This window comes from Gymnodraco acuticeps, unplaced genomic scaffold (assembly GCF_902827175.1).
Source record: "Gymnodraco acuticeps unplaced genomic scaffold, fGymAcu1.1, whole genome shotgun sequence".
NCBI classification, from domain to species: Eukaryota; Metazoa; Chordata; class Actinopteri; order Perciformes; family Bathydraconidae; genus Gymnodraco; species Gymnodraco acuticeps.
The window spans coordinates 935,756-948,479 of NW_022990198.1; the positions used below are offsets into that span (position 1 = coordinate 935,756).

At 40.9% G+C, this 12,724-nt stretch overlaps 1 protein-coding gene across 1 annotated transcript in view; it reads left to right on the plus strand.

The window, feature by feature from the left end:
- Window positions 1–12,309, plus strand: part of LOC117547347 (heparan sulfate glucosamine 3-O-sulfotransferase 3A1-like) — a 30,540-nt gene extending 18,231 nt beyond the window's left edge. Inside the window, exon 2 of the mRNA XM_034217977.1 lies at window positions 11,573–12,309. Coding sequence (XP_034073868.1) covers window positions 11,573–12,194 — 622 coding nt within the window. The 3' untranslated portion in view covers window positions 12,195–12,309. The remainder of the gene's footprint in view (window positions 1–11,572) is intronic.
- The last annotated feature ends 415 nt before the right edge of the window (window positions 12,310–12,724 follow it).

A 12,724-nucleotide genomic window follows, 5' to 3' on the forward strand; every position in this document is an offset into this window, starting at 1 on the left:
CCACTGGATGCTAGTTGACCGTTCTGGTGAAACATAGCAAGTCCTACTGCTATGCCTCTTACAGTATAATGGGAAACAGATGCAGCCAAAAACCTTTGAGGATTAAAAGTGGCTCCGAATTTAAAATAAGCTCTGATTTATCATTGCCACCCCTGTCTCTTGGTATTAATTGCAGCATAGGTTAATGGAGCAGCAGAATTATACAGGTTTTAATTTAAGATGATAACAGACATGTCTCCGCATGATTAATACTGTAATATATTGCATTTTCTGAGTGTGGCCATACTTCTAAACACACTTCTGCATTTTAGAGGATTCCCAAAAGAAGACCAAATGCTTTCTGTGTATATGACAAGACGTGCTCTTCAGTCTACTCGTGTTTCCTTGCGCAGATAAAGAAATCTTCATCTCTGATTTAACAAGACTAGGTTTAATAAGCTGCCTATCTGAATACATATTAGATCATAGAGGAAGAGCCAAGGGATAGAGCAAAGCTGAAACAACACAATGATGGAAAAAACACCACCATGTTCTCGTGGGGTTGTTCAATGATTGAAGATCCCAAAAAATCTTTAAGGAAAAGATGAAAGTGCAGCACACAAAAGTACACGATAGGCTGAGCGTTCTGAAGTTTTTCACCCCAATAAAAAGAGAAAGTGTTTGCTGGTGAAATCAATATCACCACACTGCGCTGAGGAAATGTTCAAGAAATGCTCATGCCAGTGTCTCTCAGTGTACAATGAGAGGAGGGGGAAGGGATGGTCTTTTTGCCAGGCCATCATTTTGTTTTCGTGAAGGGATCTGAAATGAGGCTTTAGCAATCGGACTTTAGCCTCAATATTTTTAAATCGCAAGCTTTTCCGCCTTTTTTTCTGAGCTCTAATATTTGAATTGCTTCTTCTCAGCCACAAAAGCAGCGGAGGCACACAGGCGGGATCTGTGCCAGCAGAAATGTGGCTCATAACAGATATCTTTTTAACAACAGTCTATGTGGCATATCCAGCAGACTAAATTGTTTATGTTGAATGTTTCAGCAGCTTGGAAATCACCATAGTAATGGTCCCAAAGACAAAAGCCCTAGCCCTTTTGTCATGGGTAATTAACGCAAAGCAGTCCTCTCAAATCCTTCCATTTGGCTTTGAACAAATTAACATTTAATTTTGCTCTCATGCATTTGACACAGGGTTTTTTCATTTTCATTTTTTTTGTATTCAAATCAGGCTTGAATGTAGAATTTAAATACCCATTGAAATGGTTTCCGTTTGAGGCAAGTGGTTCTTTATTTCTCCAGATTATTTCAATTGCTATAAACTATAGAGTAAAGATTAGTAGGGCTATGGAAGTAGACCACTTGTAATGTCCTAACGTAGCCACCTTCAGTAAATTAGCGAACAATCAAGAAACAAAATACCTTGAAAACATGCTTTGGTAGTAAGACTAAGTTAAGGTGTCTTATCACCAAAAGCTGTTGAGAACCTAAAAACTGACTTAGCAGAAAGAAAAAATAGCACTGAGCTGTTGCCAAAGCCGATCCCACTGAAGTGTCATCTCCACAAGCTCCGTCTGAAACTCCATGTAACTCTGAACAATTGGGTCAAAGAAATATGAAAAAGTAATGCAGGCGCTGAGTCTGAGAACTCCGACATACACCCCATGTGATACGGAGCTACTGTTTGGGTTATAATTAGTGGTTTTAGAAAATTGGTTTAATGGAACATGAATCACCAAATCCAGAATATAACCTCATTTCTGTTGGCTTGCTTTCAGTTCATGTGGGTTTTTAACTCTCCGGGCAATAATCAGTTTAGCGTCTCCATTAATTCGGACACACGCTCAATGTGTTTTGCACCTGTCATGTAATTGCATCAATCCATTTAGAAATCCAGGTGTTAATACACCAAGGAAGCATTGGGGATAGATTACAATTCAATTGCTCACACCACCTGGGGTGCCGCGAAAAATAGAATTATTTCTCCAAGCCACATCTGTATTTTTATACTTCACTCAAATCACTGTATCACTAACAATGTTACAGATAATTGAGAGAAAATAAACATCCTCAGGTTATAGGAGACCTATATAGACCAGAGAATAAAGGGTTTAAAATTATTATTAGAGCTGGCAGGCATTTTGTACTTGAGGCAACCGTAGTTCTTCAGCCACAGTAACAAGTTGGATTTAGAGACGTCAGTGTGTTGCTATTACCTGCGTTTAAGACTGACATTTCTCATCAACCATTGGATGGCTTCCAATGAAATGATCTACTCAAAATCATGGTCCCCAGAGGATGAAGCATACGATTTTGATTATCACCTTACTACCTCAAGCGCCAGCATGAATGACATTGATGGTTATAAGAGTCATTTCTCGACAACTATCAGATGGATTGCTTAAGTTTTTTTGCAGACATTCATTCATTCATAGGATAAGTTACAATTACAATGGTGATTACTTAAAGTTGACCTATCATGCTATATTTGAAACATATATTGTAGGGCCATACCTATACAAAACATGTCTGTGAAGTTTTTTTTTCAAAATACCAAACAGTTCACCCATTGTAGCCTTCCCTCATACTGCTCAAACCCCTCTTTTGAAGCCCTGTTAGAGAAATGCAGATCTTGGGTCCTTAACTTGAAAAAAAGAAAGAAGAGGAGGCGGAGCTAATGCCTGATCAGAATTCTACCGGAGATAAAAGTTCAATTCTGTAAAATCTGTATCCGCTCGTTGTACCCCCGTTTTTAAAAGATTTGGGTACGGAGGAAAAGAGAGAGGGTTTTATTTTCTGACGCTGCGTGAGTTCCCCGACGCACCGGGGACACATATGTACAGTGGGGCAAAAAAGTATTTAGTCATACACCAATTGTGCAAGTTCTCCCACTTAAAAAGATGAGAGAGGCCTGTAATTTTCATCCTAGGTATACCTCAACTATGAGAGACAGAATGGGGGGAAAGCATCCAGGAAATCACATTGTAGGATTTTTAATGAATTAATTGGTAAATTCCTCTGTAAAATAAGTATTTGGTCACCTACAAACAAACAACATTTCTGGCTCTCACAGACCTGTAACTTCTTCTTTAAGAGCCTCCTCTGTCATCCACTTGTTAACTGTATTAATGGCACCTGTTTGAACTCGTTATCAGTATAAAAGACACCTGTCCACAACCTCAAACAGTCACACTCCAAACTCCACTATGGCCAAGACTAAAGAGCTGTCAAAGGACACCAGAAACAAAATTGTAGACCTGCACCAGGCTGGGAAGACTGAATCTGCAATAGGTAAGTAGCTTGGTGTGAAGAAATCAACTGTGGGAGCAATTATTAGAAAATGGAAGACATACAAGACCACTGATAATCTCCCTCGATCTGGGGCTCCACGCAAGATCTCACCCCGTGGGGTCAAAATGATCACAAGAACGGTGAGCAAAAATCCCAGAACCACACGGGGGGACCTAGTCAATGACCTGCAGAGAGCTGGGACCAAAGTAACAAAGGCTACCATCAGTAACACACTACGCCGCCAGGGACTCAAATCCTGCAGTGCCAGACGTGTCCCCCTGCTTAAGCCAGTACATGTCCAGGCCCGTCTGAAGTTTAGTAGAGAGCATTTAGATGATCCAGAAGAGGATTGGGAGAATGTCATATGGTCAGATGAAACCAAAATAGAACTTTTTGGTAAAAACTCAACTAGACGTGTTTGGGTCTTTCAGCATGACAATGATCCCAAACACACCACCCGGGCAACAAAGGAGTGGCTTCGTAAGAAGCATTTCAAGGTCCTGGAGTGGCCTAGCCAGTCTACAGATCTCAACCCCATAGAAAATCTTTGGAGGGAGTTGAAAGTCTGTGTTGCCCAGCGACAGCCCCAAAACATCACTGCTCTAGAGGAGATCTGCATGGAGGAATGGGCCAAAATACCAGCAACAGTGTGTGAAAACCTTGTGAAGACTTACAGAAAACGTTTGACCTCTGTCATTGCCAACAAAGGGTATATAACAAAGTATTGAGATGAACTTTTGTTATTGACCAAATACTTATTTTCCACCATAATTTGCAAATAAATTCTTTAAAAATCAGACAGTGATTTTCTGGATTATTTTTTTTTTTTCTCATTTTGTCTCTCATATTTGAGGTATACCTAGGATGAAAATTACAGGCCTCTCTCATCTTTTTAAGTGGGAGAACTTGCACAGTTGGTGGCTGACTAAACACTTTGTTGCCCCACTGTATGTATAAAAGACATCACAAAGTGCATTTTGCATGATAGGTCCCCTTTAAAGTATTATCTAGCGCTATTATAATGGTACATTTAAAATTATTTATTACCTTTGTACCTGAAAAAAAGCCTTGTTTAGGGCAAATGAAGAGGGTGAACCCATTGTCAGAATGATGCTTTAAAAGAAAAAACTCATATAAAATGCATATGGGATATTTCTGTCTGTTTTCTGTCTTCTATCTATTTGAGTGCCCTCTGCCTCTCTGCCCCTCATCACTCTCACCCATCTCGCCCCCTTTACGCTCCACACCTCACCCCCTTGTCCTCTCTGCTGATACGCAGTCTGGATCTGAAAGTGAGCGTCCTCTCCTTGATGTCTAAAAGGTCTCGGTTGGCTCGAATGCTTCCTGAAGCATCCCTCAGTCACTCTTCCACCACAGTTAGAGGGGCTGAATCATTCACAAGCGCGTTACCATAAAGATAAAGCTTCTTTTTCCACCCTTACGCAATAAACCGGGGACTTCCACTCAGCACCAAGGAAGAAAGAAGTATTCGGTTAAAAACACTGCTGATAAATGTATAAGAACATACTGTAAAGCTAACTCTATAAATTATTTACTGAATCGCATAATGGTAGTTGTATGGAAAGGAAAAAAAGTGAGGAAAAAGTAACACTCAGTGGTAAGTGTCCAGCGGGGAGATTTATTTATACAAGAAAACAAACTATGTTTTTACTACCATATTCGTGTACACCATTTATAATGTCTTTGTTTTTTCTTTCGAGACATTCTTTATAAGATCTCTAATCTTTAAGTGTGTATGAAAAAAAAAATGAACAAGTGTAACCAGACATTTCCACAGAGATACATCGTTTTTCAAGTGTGTTTGAGTGCTTCCATTCATCAGATAAAAGCCCTTGTGGCTAAATGTAAAGACACATTTCCAGTGTTGCCTTTTTCTAATCCACTTTCATGTTGTAGATTAACTTTACTTTATTGTTTTCCCTCCATTTGGGCTCAGAGAGGACTCCACATTTGATCCTCCTTAAAGTTTCCTACTTGTCTCTGTATTTCAATATCACTTGGAAGTGGTTAACAAAGTTGTTCTTTTAATGAAACTGAGGTTTAACTTTAAACAAGTTTTCCGAATTCACTCTAATTTCCTGCCAGACACAAGCACCACTAGCTTTTCAAACATATTCACATCCTTTCCTAATTTGAAACGCTCCCAATCAGCAATCTGACAATGAATTTCCTGTTATTTTAAAACTGACATTTTCTAAGTTTTTCATCCGCAGTGACATTGTTATCTTATGTGTCCCCTGTGTCGTACAGGGTTACTTTCCTTTCCTACTTACTCTTTATCAAAACCTTGTCATTTCCCAGAGGCAAACAGCAGACCCTGTCCTCCCATGTTGTTTTCCAAGAAGAGAGAACTTTCTTATCTTGTAATTGTACTTCTCAAAATTGCTTCCTACCCCCTACAGTTCCCATGTACCACCCTGATTTCACTCGTTCCTTCAAGAGCCCACCTTGGATAATTTCTACTTAACTCAAAGTGTAAATTGCTTAAAAACTTCATTTATGAAAAATAACTGGTTCTTAACGAAGCGTAAGGTTTTTGTTAGCCAATGTCCCTATATGACCTATTCAACTTTATCAGTTGCTTCACTTTAAAGCTACTTATGACTTGGGAGTGATTTATGGGAAGAAGTCCTTAACCCCAAAACAGTTTGGTTCACAAGAGGATTTTGTGATTATAAGCCTTACTAATAATAACTTGTTTCACAAAAATAAGTTCCTGTCCTGTTAAACCAAGTTGTGCATAAATGTAAGTCGTTTTAAGTAAATAAATTGGCTCAGAATCTATTGGTATGAAGAAAATATAGTTATCATATACCAAGGGCAGCCAAGAGCAAATCCTGCACACTGTTCGCCCCTAATTTTATTTTCAACCATCCTGACAACAGAAAAGTCAAGACACTCAATTGTGTAATGGAAGCTGTGCGATACAGACAGCAGTAATCCTGTGTAGCCATGTTGGAGGAGTACTTAACTGTCCGGGATGGGGTAGGATTTAGAGCCATAAAGTGCAGGTGTGCAGTCAAAGGTGACACAGTGCATGAGGATTCAGTGGAGGGGAAAAAAAGGTCAGTTTGTCTGATCCTGGAGGACTGAGACTGTCAGGGTCGTAAAACGGGCGATTATCCTGGCCGGGGCTGTCTGCTGCTGGGAAGCTCACACCTGTAATCCCTGAATTATAAATAGGTTGATCTCTCTGCATCCAGCCTCAGCGAAGGATGAAGCCATTGCACAGCCCATATTTAAACAATGTCATTAATGCCAAGGAAACATGTCATTTTGGCATTTAATAGTGTTTCCATAGGAATCCCAGAGTCCTTTGCAGAGGCTGTTACATCCCATGCATATGTTTCCTTTTTGCTTTAATGTTTGGCGGTGCTGTCTGGCAGAGCAGTAAAGCTCGGAGCTCAGAGGAGTGGGCTTTCACCTCACCGCACAGCAGCCATTACTCTAAATCACCCCCCCCCCCCCTCCCTTCTTCCTCCTCTCTGACCTCCGCTAGCATCCACTGACCTGGAAAATATTGTGTGAGTCCAAGCCACCGGGAGCGGCGCTGGCCTTTGCTTCGCCTGCAAACAGCAGAAATATTGAGCCAATTACAAGATTATTATCTGGTGGCGGTGGCAGGGGAACACTGTGGGAGTGTAGTTATGCCTGCCAGGGCTCCCTGCTGGACAAGGAAAAATGAATCAAAGGCGTGTGGGGGGGGGGAGGGAGAAGTGGACAGCTCTCATGCCCATTTGCTTCTATGTCTTTACAACTCCCGTCAATTGACAGACATTGGCCAAGCTCCAAACCGCCTTTCTAGAAGTAACACGGAGAAATGGCCCTTTCAGAGCTGATCATTTGTTAGTTTTATACTTATTTCCAATTCATATGTCATGTTGTGATGTTATGCATACAGTAAATAAGACCTTAAGAAATGTTTTGGCATGTTTCAGGCAGACATAAGTCACAGCCTGTATACGAGGGCAAAGTCGAGTTGGTGTGCGAATAAAATTCATTCAGTAGGGAAACGAAAGCATTGATGCGTCAGGCCCTTTATTTAAAAGTGGTTACTTTTGTAAAGCCTACAAAGGACGCATTGAGGGATGATCTGCACATTACCTTGTACATTGGATTATATTTTTTTAATAGGGAAAAGAGTTGCCTGAACGAGTCCTGGAATCATTCTCCAGATAGTTAGTTCCATATGAGAGAAATTACGTCATTTACAACATGTGTTATGTTCTGTCATGTACACAAGCTGTTTGTTAATATATACTAAACATCTTAGTCATTCTAAATACTTTTTAAATGTGTGCCAAAGCAGTGCATTTGATTTAAAGGAAGGCGAGGGTATGTGCGCAGTGTTCTCTCTCGGGTTGGAGTCTGCGTCTCGTTTCATGAGTGGATCCCGCTGCCCTGTTTCACGCACCAGTGTGCTCAGGGAGTCGTATTCTACATGATGAAGACATCAAAGCAGGGTCTGGAACTGCAGTAAATATCAAGCACTTGGACGGTTTGTCATCTGTTACATCACCTTCCCTGCCAATAACGTTTCATTAGAAAGCACGGCATGCTTCTGCTGCAGAATGGAAAGAAATACCACATTACAGTTCACTGACTGTAAAAGTGCAAATTGTGTTTCTTACTCCATTGCCCAACTGGAACTTGGAAAAGTTGAGGATTCTTTACTTCTAAAACAGTTGTGGACATTATTCCCAGAACATTTTATCTACAATATGATTTGTCTGGAAAAAATGCAAAAAACATGAAATGGTTCCAACTCGACTCACATTTGATGATTTGCTTAAAATGTCCAAAATCCTAAAACCAGATCAAAAGAAGTACTTTTTCAAAAACCTCTGAGAGCTCCGGCAACAAAACTGAAAATCCAAGTCAATACAATGGGACACGGTTAAGCTTGGTAACCAAGATGACCTCTGTTTTCTGTTTAATGTTATTGTAAATGTTATATCTCTGGGGTTTTTCGTCTTTTGCTTTGATCAAATGAACAAGTCAACGTCACTTTTGGCTCTGAGGACTTATGGTTGGATGATATGGTTGGGGCTTTTCATCGTGAGTTCAACAAAGTTATAGAACCTAAATTGTTGGTATGCTTATCTTAACAATACAGAATACAAAATCAGCAAATATAACGTGCAGGGCAAGTATGAATGTTTTTATTTCATTTAACAAAAAAAACAACTTAATAGTGTGTCATCAGACTGCACTTGACTAAGCTTAAAACCACAATGCCAAGTAAAAGGTTACCCAGAGAGCTTGAAGGCTGGTTCCATGAGTGAAAAACAATGTTCTTATCCACCTTCGATTTGGATCCGCTCCAAAATCGAATGAGTCTTCCTTGGCCCTTACTATAACCCTTCAACTGAGTTAACAAAACACCAGCCACTAGTTTTCCAGTTCTGACAAACCAATCGCCAACCAACCAACAAGCAAAACAGAAACCATTTACATCAACCTGGCTACATACGTGCTTTACGACTCATGACCATCCTTATCCTTGGACTAACAAACATGGCTGTCTTCATGTTGCACACCATACCACATACCTCAGTGACCCTGAAAATCCCCTCCGAGTGCCCTCGCTCCAACACACCACCGCTGTGAGTGCCGACCACAGAACAAGCTCGACGCACGCCATCAAATATGGATGCTTTCTTTAGTACAGGCTCATTGCTTTTTTATAAAACAATAATGTTCTCTTTTGTACATAAAGTCTCCGGTACTATAAGGGATGTTTCTGAAGTAGCTTCCAAATCAGCATGTTGTCAGCATTGTCAGGATGAAGCTCTGCATGAATTTGTCTCTGTGTTAAAGTCAGCTTAGCATTGTCCTCCCAGGTGGGGTTTGTCTTAAAGCACCATTATAACAGCCTCACTCTGGACTGTTTGTGCAACGGGGCAGCGCTAATGTGACAGGAAAGGAGCCTTGTCCATGTTGCTCTTAAGACAACTGTAGGATAGCTCGTAGATACTGAGAGGACTCTGGAGGTCAGGTGATGGTCAATGTTCGAGACATCAGTGCGCCCATGCTACCGCTATTCCTGTTATCGACCGCTTCCTGCGTGTCCCCCTTGTGCTGACCCCGTGATCCGTCCCTCACAGCGAAGATCCACTCAACACTGATGTGTTTTGACATTGGCCTGAAGGTATTGACTTATGGCTTTTAGATCTGTTTCACCTCATACGCTGAGCAGCTGTTTTCAAGCCCGGAACAACCGCAAGGAAAACTGTCAAACACACACTCATGCTGTCACCTCTAGACTTTTCAGCAGTTTAGGAATCTTCCTGTTTTTTGTTTTGTTGTCAGCAATCATTTGGAATTACAAATAAAAAAATGCTCCATATGTGTCCAAAAAATACACTGATGTTTGTTTTTGTCACACATCCATTCAATGAAAAGCCCAAAAGGATTTTTGAAGTTTTGCTGAGGAAAAGATAATGCCCTCGACAGATTTATAACACTGTAGTTTTAGGTAATTGCCTAAAATCACATTGACGCTCAAGTGACAAAGAGCTTTAGCAGATGTAGGATTTATCTTGGCGTCTTGAAGGAAAGAAGTGTGAGTCTGTTTAATGTTATTTCTTAAGGAAGTTCGCAGAAGGTTAGTTTAATTACATGGGGGGACAGAGCATGATTTCTTTTAACCATAACGACCATCATTCCCTGATATTTAACACAAATTGTAACCTTACCAAACCTAGCAATATAAGACCAGGTATAGCAAAGATCACTAATTCATTAGGGCGTCTAAAGAGCTTATTGGAGAAAAGCCGTTGACACAACCAGCCTTCAAATCCTTCATGACAGCTGATGTCTTTTGAGAATGCGCTCTGTTTGTATAGAGCTTGTCCTTAGCAAAGATCTCAGTGCCCTCCGTCTCATTTTGCTGTGTATGTTAAACGGAGCATGATTGTTACCAGCCTTTTTCTGCAAGGCGGAAAAACTGTAGCCCATCACATCAGAACAAGACGCTGTACTTTGATCACACATCGTACTTGCCACAGCATGGTCCTGTAAACAACCGACTGAAGTGTTGAGCACTCTTCAGTCACTTCAGATGACCTTCTTCCTTTAAGGTCTCAGTAGTTCTGTCACGGGTAGCAAACTGCGTGCACCCTGGGAGTTTCCTGGGTCACTTTGCCAGCACCAGTCCTCGCTTTAAGGAGCACCAGCCTAGCAGATAAATAATTAACAACTGCATTCTGTACTTTGGTGAATTTTAAAGCTGTATTCTGCAGGGGCTCTAAATGGCAGAGGGGGGGGGGCGCGTTAATCATTCATGGACTGCTTTTACCCGCTTTGCTTAAGGTTGCTGTCCTGAAAGCAGCTGGGCAGAAGGAAAGTGGAGAAAAGGGAGAAAGAGAGGAAGGATGGCGTGGACAAATGGAAAAGGACTCAAACATGAGGAAATACTGCCAAAAAACATGTAGAATCTCAGGTTATGTTTGGTTGAACTTTGTTGTTTTCTAAATATTTGAGGTAGGATTAATTTCAAAGAGCTTTAGGATACTCATATATATATATATATATATATATATATATATTTGAATATATTTACACTTTGTCCTTGGTTGTTTTGTAACACCTACAACAGAGGAAATCACTAAATTGCATTTAAAATAAACACAAAGTTACCACTAGGACATTTCTTACAATCCACAAGGGGGAATTGTAATATTAAAACACATGTTTCTGATGTTTCCACCATATGTTGCGAAAAGTGAAAGACAAGAAGATGATTATGCTGGAGGAGCCGTTCAGCTCAAATATCAATATTTAATAAGCAGCACTACCATAGAACGGGTATAGGGATTGACATTTTCTTTTCGCGCCATATGAGTGTCAAGAATACCCCCTTTCAAATGCACCCGGGGGAATCCCCTTCTTGATTTCATAACCCCTCAGGCTACATTAAGGAACACTGGAGGTAGCATCTGCATACTATCACCAGGAGAATGTATTTTACATCCTGAACGCGGTGCTGCGCCAAAAACTGCAAATCAACATGCGGTCCCACCTCTTGGCATCTAATTGAGCATAAAGAAAAGGACACCTGATCGGGATCAAATAAATAAACTCCTGCAAACGGACTGTTTCCACTGTTATTCTGGATTGATTGGATTCTACGTTTTTGATGACTTTGCCAGAGTTAGTCCATTTGTAATGTTTATTGTAGTAAGAGCGGTGGTACAACTGTGACGGTCGACAGTGATTCAGTCGGGTCAAACAAATATCTCATTCCTGTTTCCATTTTTCTCTTCCCAGAGAGCTGATGCCCAAGACTCTGGAGGGCCAGATCACCATGGAGAAAACCCCCAGCTACTTTGTGACCAGAGAGGCTCCGGCCAGGATATCCGCCATGTCCCGGGACACCAAGCTGATCGTGGTGGTGAGGGACCCCGTCACCAGGGCCATCTCGGACTACACACAGACTCTGTCCAAGAAGCCGGACATTCCCTCTTTCGAGAGCCTCACCTTCAAAAACAGGACTACGGGGCTCATCGACACCTCGTGGAGCGCCATCCAGATCGGCATCTACGCCAAGCACCTGGACAACTGGCTGCACTACTTCCCCATGGAGCAGATCCTGTTTGTGAGCGGCGAGCGTCTGATCAGCGACCCGGCCGGAGAGCTGGGCCGCGTGCAGGACTTCCTGGGGCTCAAGAGGATCATCACTGACAAACACTTTTACTTCAACCAGACCAAGGGTTTCCCGTGCCTCAAGAAGGCAGAGGGCAGCAGCAAACCCCACTGCCTGGGCAAAACCAAAGGGCGGACCCACCCCAACATTGACCCTGAGGTGGTGCAGAGGCTACGGGACTTCTACAGGCCCTTCAACATGAAGTTCTACCAGATGACGGGGCGATTCTTTGGCTGGGAGGACTGAATGTGTTTTTCTCTGAAGGTTGGGGTATTCAGGAGCACTCTAGGGGGGGTCGTATAAGAGAATGCATTTGTAATATTTCAAGAAATAGTCATAAACATGGCTACAAATTAAAAAAGTTTATAATTTAAAATGAAAGTTTGGTTTTTAGGGAATAACTCAACCCTCTGTTGTACAAATCATGTGTTTTAAAGCAAATAAAGTATTTATGGAGAGCAATGCTAAAATATCCACATCTTATATTATCTATACATCACATTCTGGAAGTTATATTCTCAAAACCTAACCTTTTCGCATAAACATTTTAACTTAATTCTGATAAGATTATGACTTTTTTATTTTTTTATTTAATTGTACAACATAGCTCTTATAATATATACATTTATGTGATCAATACATATAATATATTTGAGAATATAATAACCCGAATGTTACAGAAAGTATTGGATTAATCTTAAAAGTCAATGAAAAATTGCCAACATTTTATAAAAAAAATTCTCAAAATATTATGACTTTATTCTCAGAATATTTGT